At 44.5% G+C, this 18,665-nt stretch overlaps 1 protein-coding gene across 1 annotated transcript in view; it reads right to left on the bottom strand.

The window, feature by feature from the left end:
* Positions 1–18,665, bottom strand: part of CALB2 (calbindin 2) — a 32,695-nt gene that overhangs the window by 13,660 nt on the left and 370 nt on the right. The window contains exons 2-3 of the mRNA XM_060788395.2: positions 3,894–3,970; positions 1,764–1,853 (exon numbers count right to left, since the gene is read on the bottom strand). Of these exons, the coding sequence (XP_060644378.2) occupies positions 1,764–1,853; positions 3,894–3,970 (167 nt within the window). The remainder of the gene's footprint in view (positions 1–1,763; positions 1,854–3,893; positions 3,971–18,665) is intronic.

The raw sequence follows: 18,665 nt of genomic DNA, 5'->3' as shown, positions 1-18,665 counted from the left end.
GCTCTCCTTCCTTCATTTCATCTTTCTTCCCTTCCTTCCTTCCTTCCTTCCTTCCTTCCTTCCTTCCTTCTTTTTTCATTCCTTCCTTCCTTCAAACCTTGCTTCCTTTCTTCCCTCCCCTTCCTTCCTTCCTTCCTTCCTTCCTTCCTTCCTTCCTTCCTTCCTTCCATCAAGCTTTTACTTCCTTTTCCCCTTCCTTCCCTCCCTTCTTCCTTGCTCTCCTTCCTTCATTTCATCTTTCCTCCCTCCCTCCCTTCCTTCCTTCCTTCCTTCCTTCCTTCTTTTTTCATTCCTTCCTTTCTTCAAACCTTGCTTCCTTTCTTCCCTCCCCTTCCTTCCTTCCTTCCTTCCTTCCTTCCTTCCATCCATCAAGCTTTTCCTTCCTTCTCCCCTTCCTTCCCTCCCTTCTTCCTTGCTCTCCTTCCTTCATTTCATCTTTCTTCCCTTTCTTCCTTCCTTCCTTCCTTCCTTCCTTCCTTCCTTCCTTCCTTCCTTCCTTCTTTTTTCATTCCTTCCTTCCTTCAAACCTTGCTTCCTTTCTTCCCTCCCCTTCCTTCCTTACTTCCTTCCTTCCTTCCTTCCTTCCTTCCTTCCATCCATCAAGCTTTTCCTTCCTTTTCCCCTTCCTTCCCTCCCTTCTTCCTTGCTCTCCTTCCTTCATTTCATCTTTCTTCCCTTCCTTCCTTCCTTCCTTCCTTCCTTCCTTCCTTCCTTCTTTTTTCATTCCTTCCTTTCTTCAAACCTTGCTTCCTTTCTTCCCTCCCCTTCTTTCCTTCCTTCCTTCCTTCCTTCCTTCCTTCCTTCCTTCCTTCCTTCAATCGAGCTTTTCCTTCCTTCTCCCCTTCCTTCCCTCCCTCCTTCCCTGCTTTCCTTCCTTCATTTCATCTTCCTTCCCTTCCTTCCTTCCTTCCTTCCTTCCTTCCTTCCTTCCTTCCTTCTTCCTTTTTTCATTCCTTCCTTTCTTCAAACCTTTCTTCCCTCCCCTTCCTTCCTTCCTTCAATCGAGCTTTTCCTTCCTTCCCCCTTTCTTCCCTTCCTTCCCTCCCTCCTTCCCTGATTTCCTTCCTTCATTTCATCTTTCTTTCTTTCCTTCCTTCCTTCCTTCTTTTTTCATTCCTTCCTTTCTTCAAACCTTCCTTCCCTCCCCCTTCCTTCCTTCAATGCAGCTTTCCTTCCTTCTCTCCTTCCTTCCCTCCCTCCTTCCCTGATTTCCTTCCTTCATTTCATCTTTCTTTCTTTCCTTCCTTCCTTCCTTCCTTCCTTCCTTCCTTCCTTCCTTCCTTCCTTCTTTTTTCATTCCATCCTTTCTTCAAACCCTCCTTCCCTCCCCCTTCCTTCCTTCAATGCAGCTTTCCTTCCTTCTCTCCTTCCTTCCCTCCCTGCTTCCTTCTTTCATTTAATCTTTCTTTCCTTCTTTCCTTCCCTCCCTTCTTCTGTCATAATCATGTCATTCAACTAGGAGATTCCCCAGGACTATTACACCCACTTTCATTTCTTCCTTCCTTCTTTCCTTCCTTCTTTCTTCAGCTCCTGATCCAGGCCCTAGACCAGGCCTGGGCCAACTTGGGCCCTCCCTCCAGGTGTTTGGGACTTCAACTCCCACAATTCCTAACAGCCGGTAGGCTGTTAGGAATTGTGGGAGTTGAAGTCCAAAACACCTGGAGGGAGGGCCCAAGTTGGCCCAGGCCTGCCCTGGACCCATCTGCGCATCCCCTCCAATTGTTGCAAGAGATGTCAACATGACCCAGATTGAAGGCGCTCACCTCCGACATCTCAATCCTCCCGTCTGCGTTTTTGTCGTACTTCCGCATGAACTCCTGCATCTTCTCCGCAAAGTTGGTATTTTTGGATTCCTGTCAAACGATGAGAGAGAAAAGGTCAACCGCGCACGCAATGCTCCTCTCACAGACTCCACGGGCAAAGATGAAGCTGTTGGGTCTCTTCCAAGTCTCTCCTGCCCCAAACTTCATTATAAAGGACCAAAGGCATCTCTGCCGCTCTTGCCCAGCGTCTCCAAATCCTGACGGGCCATTTTGATGGAAGCAAAGGAAAGCCAAGCCCAACCCAAACCCAAATTGATGATTCCTGACACAGATTTCTGACCCTGCTGTGGCCAGGTGGCATTTGGAGAAAGCAGCAGCCATCTTAATCAGCTCAAAAGACATACGATGGGCATTTGCTTGTGGGTTTGTTTACTGCGTAGAAGGGCCCACCTAAGTGGAGGAAGGTCCACCATCTTGAGATGGAACAGAGAGCAGAGGGATGGGAAGGAGACACAACTGATGGATGGATGGATGGATAGATGGATGGATAGATAGATAGATGGACAGGTGGATTATTATTATTGTTATTATGATGGAGACATGGATGGATCAATGGATGGAAAGATGGATGGATAGATGGACAGATAGAATATTGTTGTTGTTGTTATGGAGAGATGGATGGACAGATGGATGGATGGATGTAGAGATGAATTGATGGATAGATGGATGGATGGATGGATGGATGGAGAGATAGATGGATAGATGAACAGATGAATAGTAGTAATTGGATGTAGAGCTAGTTGGATAGATGGACAGATTAATAATAATAATAATAATAATAATAATGATAATAATAATTGATGAATGAATGGACAGATGTATGGATGGATGTAGAGATGAATTGATGGAAGGACGGATAGATAGATGGACAGATAGAATATTATTGTTGTTCTTGTTATGGAGATATGGATGAATGGATGGAGAGATGGATAATAATAGTAATAATAATAATAATAATAATAATAATAATAATAATAATAATGGATGGACAGATGGATGGATGAACGGACTGATATAGAGATGGATGGATGGAGAGATGGAGAAATGGACAAATGAATAGTTATTATTATTGTTGTTGTTGATGATGAATGAATGGGCAGATGTATGGATGGATGTAGAGATGAATTGATGGAAGGACGGATGAATGGATGGAGAGATGGATGGATAGATGGACAGATAGAATATTGTTGTTGTTGTTATGGAGATATGGATAATAATAATAATAATAATAATAATAATAATAATAATAATAATGAATGGATGTACAGATGGATGGATGGACGGATGGATATAGAGATGAATTGATGGATGGATGGATGGATGGAGAGATAGATGGATAGATGGACAGATGAATAATAATAATAATAATAATAATAATAATAATAATAATAATAGATGAATGAATGGACAGATGTATGGATGGATTTAGAGATGAATTGATGGAAGGACGGATGAATGGATGGAGAGATGGATGGATAGATGGACAGATGGATAGTAGCAATTATTATTATTATAATATTAGATGAATGGACAGATGGACAGATGGATGGATGGATGGCTGTAGAGATGAATTGTTGGATGTATGGATGAATGGATCAAGAGATAGATTGCTAGATGGACAAATTGATATTATTATTATTAATATTGATGAATGGATAGATGGATGGATGGATGTAGAGATCATGGATGGACAGATGAATGGATGGACAGATGAATTGATAGATGGACAGATGGATTATTATTATTATTGATGAATGGTTGGATGGAAGGATGGACAGATGGATAATAATTCTTATTCTTATTCTTTATTATGGATGGATGGATGGACAGATGGATAGATGGATAGATGAATGGATAGATGAATGGATGGAAGAACGGCAATGCCTGGTGCCTACCAAGATGAATTGATATATGGAAAGATGGATTATTTTTATTATTATTGATGGATGGATGAATGGAAGGATAGATGGACAGGTGGATAACAATAATTCTTATTCTTTTTATTATGGTTAGATGGATGGACAGATGGACAGATGAATGGATGGAAGAACATCAATGCTTGGTGCCTACCATGCCAGCCCCCTTCCTGGCGTTCTCCAGTTCTCTGAAGAAGTTCTCCAGCTCTTTGCCTTCAATGTAGCCATTTCCTGCAAGGAGAGGGACAAAGAAAGGAAACAGCAAGGAGGGGTCAATGCCAGAGACAAGGACCAGGACCCCCCTTCCCCCATACACACACACCATTGTCCTCTCTCAGGGTCAAGACCCCTTCATCAATGCATGTATTTCTCTGCTCTCGGTGCCAATGCAACCTTGCAACCCAATCAGTGCTCTAGTCTGAACTTGAGAGAACATGCCCAGGGCATGAGAGATATTGGAGGCATCAACTTGAGGACTTCCAGAGCTTGCTTGGAGATTAGGCAACAGATCAAATTGGACTGAGAATGAAATCAGGTCATTCTGGACATAATTGTCCATGTGTTTGAATCCTTTCCATGTATTTGCATTCATCCAAAGCATTTGCGCAGCCCAAAACGATGACCTGGTCTGGGAGGAAAATCAGAAAGGCCCTTTTCTCCCCGGTCCAGGCAAGACACGATGCCGGCTCTCCTTTAAGGGGCTTGTAAACCTTTTATTGATGAGTGCAAGGAGAACATGAAGAATGTTGTCTCGCAGGAACCTCTTGGGATGATTTACTGGCCTGGTCTGTTTTTGGAAATTGGTTCTACGGAGGGAAGATGGATTCCTGTTGGTCTGGACAAAGCTCCATTTCGGGCACCGTTTCTGATCCATGTCCAGACCTTGAAGGACAGGATTCAAGGAGAGGGAAGGAGACGCTGCCTTTAGTAGTAGTAGTAGTAGTAGTAGTAATATTAGTTATTATTATTATTATTATTATTACTACTACTACTACTAAATAATAATAATAATAATAATAATAATAATAATAATAATAATATATTGTCAAAGGCTTTCATGGCTGGAATCAATAGGTTCTTGTGGGTTTTTTCAGGCTATATGGCCATATTCTAGAGGCATTTTTTCCTGACGTTTCGCCTGCTTCTATGGCAAGCATCCTCAGAGGTTGCTTGCCATAGATGCAGGCGAAACGTCAGAAAAAGAACCTAATAATAATAATAATAATAATAATAATAATAATAAATGTGTGCATGTATGTTTACATGTGTATATGTGTGTGTGCTTGGGTATATATATATGTGTGTGTGTATACGTATGTGTATTTATGTATGCATGTGTGTATATATATATGAGTGTATGTGTGTGTTTGTGTGTGTGTGTGTGTGTATATATATATATATATATATATATATATATATATATATATAGTATTTTTAAGGGTGATGAATACTCATTGGACTGTCAGGTGTCTAGTGTCCAAATTTCGTGTCAATTCATCCAGTGGTTTCTGAGTTACGTTAGTCCCACAAACGAACATTACATTTTTATTTATATAGATGTTGGGACCACATCCCCCAGAATCAAGGACTCAGGAAATGTAACTTTTGGGAGCCCGGCCCTTGCCACCGCTCTTCCTCCTGGGCCGGAAGCCAGCGTGGTCCATTTGCGAGGGCAGCCAGGAGGATAATAGGAAGCGCAGCGTTGCACCAAAGTGGAATCGAGCTGCTCTGTCACTGCCACGGCGTTGCCAGTAATGGATGGGACTCTTTCTGGGAGAAGCGGAGCCTGTCTCCGAAGCTAGCCCCATAAATCAACATTAGGTCGCATTCAAGTACCCTTGCGCCTGCCTCGTTCCGGCTTGTCGCGCAACCAACTACTGGGTCACAAACTGGAGAACATGTTGTCCTTCGGATGGAAAGGCAGCCGGAACCCAGAATCAATTCATGATGCAGTTTGGATTCAGAAACCGACTTTCCCTTCTGGATGTTTCACCATTCATGTGTCCCAGGGTGGGCCAAGTGTGCCTGGGAGGTGTTTTATTTATTTATTTATTTATTTACTAGCTTGGGGACCCGGCGCTGCCCAAGTGATTAGAGAAAGGCATTGTTTGTCTGTGCTCCAAGTTTAGTCCAGATCCAGTGTCGGCTGGATTAGGGGGTACAGGTGAACTTTTAACTCCGATATGCAAATCCCATCATTCGTGGTCAATCCTCCTCCAAACCAGAATAGGATGTAGGTCGTGGGGACTTTGTGTGCCAAGTTCGATCTTGATCAGTCAATGGGGTGGGTTGTAGTTGAAGTCGAGCACCCCCCCCCCCCCCAAAATAAGGGATAGTGACTTATAGTTCTGCAAAGGGCAAGGGCAACAGACTGCACAGTAAGGGTTAAGTCTTGGTCACATTGCCAAGGCACTGACAACAACAAGGACCCCACGAGGCTTTTGGGGAATGGCTGGATCTTGGGACTTCTGCCCTTCATGAGAGTTGTAGTTTCCCAAGGACCAGCTTCGACCCCAGCGTGGCAGCTCTGCCTAACGTTTTGGACTCACAAGGACATCCTTCCCGCTCATGAACTTCCCTCAAAATGAACTATGGACTCACATTGCTTGGAAATAATTTCTTTATTAAATGTCTCTGGTGGGTGGGATGGAGAAGGGGTGATGGATATGAATTTCCTACCATTTCTATATACTTTCCTTCTATGTATTTCCTTCCCAAGTCTGACCCAGCCATGAACTCTTTTGCCTTTTGGGAGGCTGATCAGGAACCACAAAAACACCTATTGACTTGGAACTCACACCTGAACAATGGGACCTGGAGTTACCATTTGACTTGAGGAGGGGGTCCTCAGACTGTGATTTCCTCCTCTGCCAAGTTTCCCTTCACAACAAACATCCTTCCCAGCCTCACCTTTTACCTTATCTGACCCTGGAAGGGGAAAACCTGAATCAAATGATGATCCCCAATCACTGATCCATCACAAGAAAAACTAGTTTCCTTGGGTGGCTGATCCCTCGGGCACAGGAAATCCAGGACAGTGGAATGTCATCCTCCTCTCTGGACACCTCGTCCCTCTTCTGTCCCGCCTCCCTCTCCCTGATTGGCTAAGGAGCCCAAGAGGGAGGGAGTTTTGAAACTTTCAAACCTGTATTTTGCTATGAATATGCCTCTGATCAATGTACTGGCATGCTTGCATGTGAAGGATCACTGCAATTGCATCCACTTCAGCGGAATCGCTCAATAAACCTCGGTGCCTCTTCTTCGCTTTGGCAAGAGTCTCATTTCAATTTTTAATATTAATAAATTTGCTGGAATCAGGCTTCTCTGAAGGCTCGCCAAGGTCATGGACCCTCTTTGGTGGGAACTAAGGGTCCTCTCCCTTTGGAGTCGACCATCCTAAAGTTCCTATTGACTTCATAGTGGTCTCAGGAAGTGAGTGAAGGCAGGCCCGTAGCCAGGATTTCGATTCGGGGGGCTGAGTTTTTTTCAGGGGGGGTTCAGGGGGGCTGAGTTTTGGGGGGGGGCTGAGTCTGAGTGAAAGAGGGTCTAGCCTAGCAAACCTTTTGTATCATTACCCCAGTACCCCCATGCATATGAGATATATTGAGTATGGTGATCAGATCATGATACGAATAAACATCACAGTTTAAATAATGCACCAGTAAGGCCTTTTCACGAACCAACATGAGAATTTCGGGGGGGGGGGGGCTGAAGCCCCTCAAGCCCCCCCCCCCCCCCCTCGGCTACATGCCTGAATGAAGGTACTGCTTGTTGTGACTCAGCTTGACTCTGAGTCTGAAGCTGAGCTCTTTGGACCTTCTGAGCCAGAATTTCTACAGGATGATGATGAGGATGATGGGTACAGATTTCTGTACATGCTTCAGACAGGGCTGATGGTGGGGCTGCTGAAGGAGAAACAGCAAATCAGTTCCCAGGGGAAAGGAATGTTAGTGAGACTGATAACGAGAGCGAATTCCCACACAGCCAGGTGGAGATGTCTTTTCCTCCCCACAGTGATCTGGTCCAGTTGGACCAAGATAAGGGGTTACATAGCCTTGAAGATAATGAATTAATGAGCAGGCAAGATCATCTACAATTAAGGCTCCGGAGAAGCACTCGCTTGGCTAGCAAGCGAGAAGCCAAGGGGGCCAAAGGTCAACGCAATGCGTTCATGTCCACAAAGGGTATTTAGCCTTGTAGCAGACAAGCATGGGTTGTCAGTCCAACGTAGCTCTTCCCATGCAAACTTCTGTTGGATTAACTTTGGCTTTTAGCAGCACGCTTCTGGCTTCCTGAGTCTGGGATTTGGGCCTGGTTTTGATGGATAATGCATGCAGATCTGAGTCGGGTGGTCTTTTGCAGGTCTTTTGCGTCACGGTGTCATTGTTTTATTGTTTGCTTGATGTTTTATTATTTGCTTATGAGTTTTACTGTGTATTGTATGTTGTTGTTGTTGGTGGCCTTGGCCTTTGTAAGCCGCATCGAGTCCTTCGGGAGATTTTGCGGGGTATAAATAAAGATAATAATAATAATAATAATAATAATAATAATAATAATTTTGTCAGTGTTGATTGTTTTTAAGTGCAGGCCAAGGTCTTGAGGCACTGCACCCAGTGTGCCAATACATACTAACTTAGGCAATCCCTCGTTGGGAGTTGTAGCTGCTGGAATTTATAGTTCACCTACAATCACAGAGCATTCTGAACCCCACCGACGATAGAATTGGACCAAACCTCCCACACAGAACCCCCATGACCACCAGAGTGGGCCACAGCAATGCATGGCAGGGGATGGCTAGTATGCATTATATTTATTTATTTGTATTCCACTTCTGTCTTGCAACCAAGATGCAAAGTGGGATACAAATAAATACAATAACACAATTTGGGAGGGAAAAAAGGTTCTGTCCCTGGTTTGAAAATATTATTTCATATTTCATGGTGCGGTCCTTACTTTGAAAGGAGTTGTCCTACTCCAGAAACTTTGGGGGGGGGGGGGTGTGCCACAAACTAGGTTAAATGGGTTGAGACTCAATTAAAGATTCATTGGAAAACTACAGCAAAATGCGCTGTTGCAGGAAGATGTTAATCCCTCCTTCCCACAGAAACAAAGTTTGTGCAGTTGCCTAAACTTTCCCCATGTTTTGATGATAGAACCATTGAGGACATGGCACTGATCACCCAGGAACAGAAAGCATGTTGCGGAGTGTAAATACGTGCTTCCCTGGCTTGGCTCTGGTGAACTCTCAGGCCCAGAAGTGTTTGAGAAGCCGGCAATTACCGGATCCCTGAGTGGCAAGGAGGGCGGAGACGCAGATGGGTCCCTCCGTCCCTTCCACCTGCAACGAGAGCTGATGCAACCCAAAGCGGGGCCAAATAATGATCCCTTGTCAAAACGATTATATTAATCACCGCTCGGCTCTCCCCGGGAAGGCCCATCACGCTCCAATTACAAGGGAGCAGCCTATCATTTTCTGGGGTTGTTTGTGCCTCGGCGGCGTGATGAGCTCAGTTGCCGGATCAAAAGAAGCCCTGATTCTCTGAAGATCACAAATACGTTTGGGGTTGTTTTTTTTTTTTTTTTTTGGGGGGGGGGGGTTAACCCTTTCCTGATGCAACAATTTGCACATAGAATCAAAACAGGGGCGAGGGAGATCCAGCGTCTCTCTCTTTTGCTGGAGGGAAGCTATTGTCCTCCTAACCCTGCTATACGCCTGCAAAACGTGGACTGTCTACAGATGTCAACACTGGCACTGAAATACAACACCGCCTGAGCTCTGCGAGTGCAGCATTTTTCCAAATGAAGCAGAGAGTGTTTGAGGACTGGGACATCCGTAGGGAGACCAAGGGGTTTGTTTATAAAGTTATTGTCCTCCCAACCCTGCTATATGCCTGCAAAACGTGGACGGTCTACAGATGTCAACACTGACACTGAAATACAACACCGCCCGAGCTCTGCGAGTGCAGCATTTTTCTAAATGAAGCAGAGAGTGTTTGAGGACCGGGACATCCGTATGCATACCAAGGGGCTTGTTTATAAAGCTATTGTCTTCCCAACGCTGCTATACGCCTGCGAGACGTGGACTGTCTACAGATGTCAACACTGACACTGAAATACAACACCGCCTGAGCTCTGCGAGTGCAGCATTTTTCCAAATGAAGCAGAGAGTGTTTGAGGACCGGGACATCCGTAGGGAGACCAAGGTGCTTGTTTATAAAGCTATTGTCCTCCCAACCCTGCTATGCGCCTGCGAGGCGTGGACTGTCTACAGACGTCACATGCAACTCCTGGAACGATTCCATCAATGCTGCCTCCGGAAAATCCTGCAAATCTCTTGGGAAGACAGGCGGACAAACGTCAGAGTGCTGGAAGAAGCAAAGACCACCAGCATTGAAGCGATGGTCCTCCGCCATCAACTCCGCTGGACCGGCCACGTTGTCCGGATGCCTGACCACCGTCTCCCAAAGCAGTTGCTCTACTCTGAACTCAAGAACAGAAAATGGAACATTGGTGGGAAGGAAAAGAGATTGAAAGATGGGCTCAAAGCCAACCTCAAAAACTCTGTCATAGACACTGAGAACTGGAAAGCCCTGGCCCTTGAGTGCTCCAGCTGGAGGTCAGCTGTGACCAGCAGTGCTGCAGAATTTGAGGAGGCACGAATGGAGGGCGAAAGACAGAAGCGTGCCAAGAGGAAGGCGCGCAAACCCAACCTGACTGGGACTGTCTTCCACCTGAAAACCAATGCCCTCACTGTGGGAGAAGATGCAGGTCAAAAATAGGGCTCCATAGCCACCTACGGACCCACCCCCAGACACCGAACTTGGAGGACCATCATCCTCGGACTACGAGGGATCACCCAAGTAAGTAAGTAAGTAAGTAAGTAAGGGTGAACTACATGCAGCCCCCAAGTGATGGGCAAAAAAGTCTCTATAGCACACATGGACAAACTTTGGCCATCCTTCCAGGTGTTTTGGACTTCAACTCCCATAATTCCTGGACTCAGGCCACTTCCTTTCCCCACTCAACTGCTTAAGCAGGAGTAAGGAAGGAAGATAAAATCCAAAAAGATTAGCAACATATGACAACCAAACAACAATCCAAAGGTGATAAAGGTGATAAAGTCCAGGAACAACCAGGAATAACAGGTATGGCATAAGTCTACCACCAGGAAGGCAAAAACAAATGAAACTTGAGCAGGAATACATGAACAGGAACATAGGAAACTTCCAGGATATATAAAATCCAAAATCAAAGCTTGACTTGAACCAGGAGCAACAGAACTCAGGCTTAGCTTCTCACTCTAACGCAGTGTTGCCTGAACTGAACTTAAAGTAAACAATTTGTTTTTTAATAGACACCCATGAAATCATTCTGTTTCCTGGGAATTTCCTTCACAACTTTCCCACGTAATCTCTCTGAATGATGTAATCTATTTTCAGCTCTGATTTGTAAACGAAGACTTTTGTTGATCTCCGTAGCTGCAGGTGGGTTCCCATGGGAATCCCCCTTATCACTCAGCTCTTCACCCAATGAAGGTGCTTTTGCTACTTCATTTCCCAGGCTTGAGAGCCCATCACTTTATGCCACAGGAAAGCTCACCATCCTCTCTAAATCATCAGTTAAACCATCAGCCACTGGCTGAACTACAACAGATAGAAAGATAGCTAGATATCCTACATGTTTAGAGTAGATAGATATCATAGTTTTTAGAGTATATACATGTTTAGCATAGATAGATAGATAGATAGATAGATAGATAGATAGATCTATAGATAGATAGATAGATAGATAGATAGATAGATAGATAGATAGAGTTTGAGGTAGATACATATCATACATGTTTAGAGTAGATATCATACATGTTTGGAGTAGATGGATAGATGGAGTTTGAGGTAGAAAGATTTCATACATGTTTAGAGTAGATAGATAAATATAGTTTAGAGCAGATAGATAGATAAACATCATAGCTTAGGGTTGATAGATATCATAGAGTAGAGGCCAGTAGAGTAGAGCAGACAGATATTATATGTGTTTAGAGTAGATAGATAGCAATCACAGTTTAGAATAAATATCATACATGTTTAGAGTAGATAGATACCATAGATGTTTAGGATAGATAGGTAGATAGATAGATAGATATCATAGTTTAGAGTAGATAGGTATCATAGAGTCCGATAGATAGATAGATAGATAGATAGATAGATAGATAGATAGATATAGTTTAGAATAGATAGATATCATAGCTTAGAGTAGCCAGACATCATAGATGTTTAGATAGATATCATAGTTTAGAGTAGATATCATAGAGGCCAGTAGATAGATAGATAGATAGATAGATAGATAGATAGATAGGTAGGTAGATAGATAGGTAGATAGATAGATAGATAGATAGATAGATAGATAGACAGACATAGTTTACAGTAGATAGATGGATGGATAGATAGATAGATAGATAGATAGATAGATAGATAGATATCATAGCTTAGAGTAGCTAGACATCATAGATGTTTAGGATAGATAGATAGATAGATAGATAGATAGATAGATAGATAGATAGATATCATAGTTTAGAGTAGATATCATAGAGGCCAGTAGAAAGATAGGTAGATAGATAGGTAGATAGATAGATAGACATAGTTTACAGTAGATAGATGGATAGATAGATAGATAGATAGATAGATATCATAGCTTAGAGTAGCTAGACATCATAGATGTTTAGGATAGATAGATAGATAGATAGATAGATAGATAGATAGATATCATAGTTTAGAGTAGATATCATAGAGGCCAGTAGAAAGATAGGTAGATAGATAGGTAGATAGATAGATAGACATAGTTTACAGTAGATAGATGGATAGATAGATAGATAGATAGATAGATAGATAGATAGATATCATAGCTTAGAGTAGCTAGACATCATAGATGTTTAGGATAGATAGATAGATAGATAGATAGATAGATAGATAGATATCATAGTTTAGAGTAGATAGACACCATAGATGTTTAGGATAGATAGATAGATAGATAGATAGATAGATAGATAGATAGATAGATAGATATCATAGATAGATATAAAGTTTAGAGTAGATGGACATCATAGATGTTTAGAGTAGATAGATAGATATCATAGTTTAGAGTATATAGGTATCATAGAGGCAGATAGATAGATAGATATCATAGTTTGGAGTAGATAGACATCATAGATGTTTAGGATAGATAGATAGATAAATAGATAGATAGATTGTTGTTGTTCATTCATTCAGTCATCTCCGACTCTTTGTGACCTCATGGACCAGCCCACGCCAGAGCTCCCTGTCGGCCGTCACCACCCCCAGCTCCTTCAAGGTCAGTCCAGTCACTTCAAGGATGCCATCCATCCATCTTGCCCTTGGTTGCCCCCTCTTCATTTTGCCTTCCACTTTCCCCAGCATAATAGATAGATAGATAGATAGATAGATAGATAGATAGATAGTTTAGAGTAGATAGATAGATAGAGTTTAGAGTAGATAGATAGATTTCACCCATGTTTAGAGTAGGCTGAAGGAATGGGAAGTCAACGGCAAAGACCAAGGAAGAGCGGAAAAGGAGGGGAAAAGCAATAGTATGACGGCACTGTGTTTCGTTTGGATCAGAAATGGAAATTCTGGAAGATAATTGTGAAAACGGAGCAGCCTCGTTTCCAAGGCGGAGAGCCATTCCTGCCCATGTCTTTGGATTGAGGAGGGAAGACGGCAGGGGGAGAACGACTCCAAGCCTTTCGAGGGCTGCGCTCCACACAACCCCAGGAATCAATTTTTGATTAAGGGCAACGAGTAAATGTTTTAAGATGTAATTAAGGGATGCTTGGATGGGGCTGCGCTCCCAAAGGAGGCCGAGACCGTTCAGGAGGCAAGAAAGGGGAAGCCAAGGAGGACGACGACAACGAGGATTCCCCAAAAGTCTGGCCTTTCTGGGCATTTCTTGAGGAACCAAATGGCCTTGTGGCCTCCATCTCCAGCTTGGAGTCGAACCGTATCCCATTCTGAGCATGCCAGAATTGTGTCTTCATATTTGTCTATGCAAAGTGTATGAGCGCAAAGTCAACCGTGAATAAAACGCCGGCAAAAAAGGGAAATCACTCGGTTTGGCAAAAATGCAAGGCTGCAATCAATATTTCAAGAGCAAAAGCAGAAACAGCCTCTCGGTTCAGCGGCCCATGAAACCCTTCGCAGGGAAATGCCAAGGAAGACAAGGCTTCTTCCCAATGCGTCCCAATGGGAAATGCCACCCACGGCCATCAGCAGGCAGAAGCCAAGGCCTGGCTCTGAACATGGCAAATCGTGCTGGCGGCCACAGTCCAAACTTTGCCTGCTTGGAAACCGAAATCTGGGGTTTTCAATGAAGGTCAGAGATCCCTTGGCAACCAAAAGACTGGACACCCCCCCCCCCCCCCCCCACTGCCCCACAACCCAGGGAATTCATGTTGTATAGGCCAAGGTTCCTGAGTTGCAAACGTCCAACTTACAAATGACTCCTACTTCAGAACAGGGCTGGACTGGATGGCCTTTGGGGGTCCCTTCCAAATCTGTGATATTATATCTATCTCAGATATAGATATAGATACACATACACACGTGCAGTCCCCAAGTTGCAAACGTCCAACTTACAAACAAGCTCTAGTTAAGAACAGGGCTAGACTCGATGGACTTTGGGGTCCCTTTCAAATCTATGATTCTATATCTATCTCATTTTGGGAAGATAGACATGGAGATGGAGGTGGAGATGGAGATAGAAAGAGGTAGAGGTAGAGGTAGAGATAGACATGGAGATGGAGATGGAGATAGAAAGAGAGGTGGAGGTGGATATGGAGGTGGTGGTGGTGGAGGTGGAGGTGGTGGTGGTGGTGGAGGTGGAGGTGGAGGTGGAGGTGGTGGTGGAGGTGGAGATGGAGATGGTGATGGCGATGGCGATGGAGATGGAGATGGAGATAGAAAGAGGTAGAGGGTGAGGTGGAGGTGGAGGTGGAGGTGGAGAGGGAGATGGAGATGGAGCTAAAAAGAGGTAGAGGTAGAGATAGAGATAGAGGGAGATGGAGATGGAGATAGAAAGAGGTAGAGGTAGAGGTAGAGGTGGAGGTGGAGGTGGAGGTGGAGGTGGAGGTGGAGGTGGAGGTGGAGGTGGAGGTGGAGGTGGAGATGGTGATGGTGATGGCAATGGCGGTGGAGATGGACATGGCAATAGAAAGAGGTATGGGTGGAGGTGGAGAGGGAGAGGGAGATAGAGCTAGAAAGAGGTAGAGGTAGAGATAGAGATAGAGGGAGAGGGAGATGGAGATGGAGATAGAAAGAGGTAGAGGTAGAGGTAGAGGTAGAGGTAGAGGTAGAGGTAGAGGTGGAGGTGGAGGTGGAGGTAGAGGTAGAGGTGGAGGTGGAGGTGGAGGTGGTGGTGGAGGTGGAGATGGTGATGGCAATGGCGGTGGAGATGGAGATGGCGATAGAAAGAGGTAGAGATGGAGGTGGAGGTGGAGAGGGAGAGGGAGATAGAGCTAGAAAGATGTAGAGGTAGAGATAGAGATAGGGGGAGATGGAGATGGAGATAGAAAGAGATAGAGGTAGGTAGAGGTAGAGGTAGAGGTGGAGGTGGAGGTGGAGGTGGAGGTGGTGGTGGAGGTAGAGATGGTGATGGCAATGGCGGTGGAGACAGAGATGGCGATAAAAAGAGGTAGAGGTGGAGGTGGAGGTGGAGAGGGAGATAGAGCTAGAAAGAGATAGAGGGAGAGGAAGAGGGAGATGGAGATGGAGATAGAAAGAGATAGAGGTAGAGGTAGAGGTGGAGGTGGAGGTGGAGGTGGAGGTGGAGGTGGTGGTGGTGGTGGTGGAGGTGGAGATGGCGATGGCGATGGAGATGGAGATAGAAAGAGGTAGAGGTAGAGGGAGAGGGAGATAGAGGTAGAAGTAGAAATAAAGACAGAAATAGAGATAGAGATGGAGAGAGATAGAGATGGAGATAGAAAGAGGTAAAGGTAGAGGTTGCGGTGGAGATGGAGATATAGAGATAGAGATGGAGATAGAAGGAGGTCGAGGTAGAGGTAGAGATAGAGATAGAGATATAGAGATAGAGATGGAGATAGAGATAAAGATAGACATAGGGATATATTCATACAGCCAGCCCTGTGTTACAAACATCTGACTTGCAAACAACTTCTAGTTAAGAATGGAGGTGAGACAACAGGAAGTAAAAGGAATCATACACACACACACACAGGCTGCCCTGCGTTACAAACATCCAACTTACACACAAGTCTTAGTTAAGAACAAGGCTGGACTGGATGGGCTTTGGCGGCCCCTTCTAAATCTATGACACATCTATCTCATATATAGATATAGATATAGATATAGATATAGACATACAGCCAGCCCCGAGTTACAAATATCTGACACGGAGGGACTGGATGGCCTTTGGGGGTCCCCTCCAAACCTATAATACTATATGTGTTTCCACTGCAATGCAATGTCCTAATGTCCCATCTCAGAGAATCGGTGCAGAAGGACACCACGGTCAATGGGATCAAAAGCAGCTGAAAGGTCCAGGAGATGCATACCCACACACAAACACACACACGCACGCACACACACACGCACACACACACATTTGCTTTGATGGTCATCTGTTGGGGAGGATTAGATTGTGTTTTTTCTTTATGACAGAAGGGGTTGGACTGAATGGCCTTTGGGGGTCCCTTCCAAATCTATATTATTATCATTATTATTATTATAAAGCAGAGGCTGGATGGCCATCTGTCAGGAGGGATTTGATTGTGCTTCTCCTGCATGAAGGCAGAAGAGGGTTGAACTGAATGGCCTTTGGGGTCCCTTCCAAATCTATATTCTATTATTATTATTATTATTATTATTATTAAGCAGAGGCTGGATGACCATCTGTCAGGAGGGATTTGACTGTGCTCCTACATAAAGGCAGGAAGAGGTTGGACTGGATGGCCTTTGGGGTCCCTTCCCAATGGATGATAGATAGACCTCACAACCTCTGAGGATGCTTGCTATAGATGCAGGCAAAATGTCAGGAGAGAATGCTTCGAGAACATGGCCAGTCAGCCCCAAAAAACCCACAACAACCCGATAGATATATAGATAGATGATATATAGGTGATAGATCATAAATAAATAATAGATAGATGGATGATAGATAGACCTCCCAACCTCTGAGGATAATTGCCATAGATGCAGGCGAAACGTCAGGAGAGAATGCTTCGAGAAAATACCCATACAGCACGAAAAACCCACAACAATTTCAGTGATGAAAGCCTTTGACATTACAACTTCCTGACTGTGAGAGAGAGCTGTTCAGCAGTGGAACTCTCCGCCCCGGAGCATGCCATAGCTGCAGGTGAAATGTCAGGAGAGAATGCTTCGAGAACATAGCCATACAACATGAAAAAACCCACAACAAACCCAGTGATGAAAGCCTTCGACAATACAACTTCCTGACTGTGAGAGAGAGCTGTTCAGCAGTGGAACTCTCCGCCCCGGAGCATGCCATAGCTGCAGGCAAAACGTCAGGAGAGAATGCTTCGAGAACATAGCCATACAGCACAAAAAAAAACCCACAACACACCCAGTGATGAAAGCCTTCGACAATACAACTTCCTGACTGTGTGAGAGAGCTGTTCAGCAGTGGAACTCTCCGCCCTGGAGCATGCCATAGCTGCAGGTGAAACGTCAGGAGAGAATGCTTTGGGAAAATACCCATACAGCACGAAAAACCCACAACAATTTCAGTGATGAAAACCTTTGACATTACAACTTCCTGACTGTGAGAGAGAGCTGTTCAGCAGTGGAACTCTCTGCCCCGGAGCATGCCATAGCTGCAGGCGAAACGTCAGGAGAGAATGCTTCAAGAACATGGCTAGACAGCCCCAAAAACCTACAACAACCGGATAGATATATACATAGATGATATATAGATGATAGATCATAGATAAATAATAGATAGATGAATGATAGACCTCACAACCTCTGAGGAAGCTTGCCATAGATGGAGGCGAAACGTCAGGAGAGAATGCTTCGAGAACATGGCCAGACAGCCCGAAAAAACTCACAACAACCCGATAGATATATATAGATGATAGATCATAAATCAATAATAGATAGATGGGTGATAGACAGACCTCCCAACCTCTGAGGATGCTTGCCATAGATGCAGGCGAAACGTCAGGAGAGAATGCTTCAAGAACATAGCCATACAGCCCGAAAAACCTACAACAATCCCGGTGATGAAACCCTTCGACAATACAACTTCCTGACTGTGAGAGAGAGCTGTTCAGCAGTGGAACTCTCTGCCCCGGAGCATGCCATAGATGCAGGCGAAACATCAGGAGAGAATGCTTCAAGAACATGGCCAGACAGCCCCAAAAAACCTACAACAACCCAATAGATATATAGATAGATGATATATAGATGATAGATCATAAATCAATAATAGATAGATGGATGATAGATAGACCTCACAACCTCTGAGGACGCTTGCCATAGATGCAGGCAAAACATCAGGAGAGAATGCTTCGATGATAGATAGACCTCCCAACCCTCTGAGGGTGCTTGCCATAGATGTAGGCACAACGTCAGGAGAGAATGCTTCGAGAACATGGCCATACAGCCCGAAAAACCCACAACAATCCCACTGATGAAAGCCTTTGACAATACAACTTCCTGACTGTGGGAGAGAGCTGTTCAGCAGTGGAACTCTCTGTCCCGGAGTGTGGTGGAGGCTCCTTCTTTGGAGGCTGATGAAACAGTGGCTGGATGGCCATCTGTCGGGAGTGCTCTGATTGCAATTTTCCTGCTTCTCGGCCGAAGAGACCCACAAGGTCTCTTCCAACAAAGTTTTCTTCTATGATGGTTGTTCTAAAGGGGGTTGGATGCCCTCTGGG

This window comes from Anolis sagrei, chromosome 8 (assembly GCF_037176765.1).
Source record: "Anolis sagrei isolate rAnoSag1 chromosome 8, rAnoSag1.mat, whole genome shotgun sequence".
NCBI classification, from domain to species: domain Eukaryota; kingdom Metazoa; phylum Chordata; class Lepidosauria; order Squamata; family Dactyloidae; genus Anolis; species Anolis sagrei.
The sequence above is the reverse complement of the archived record's forward strand: the minus strand, read 5'-3'. Positions and strand labels throughout refer to the sequence as shown.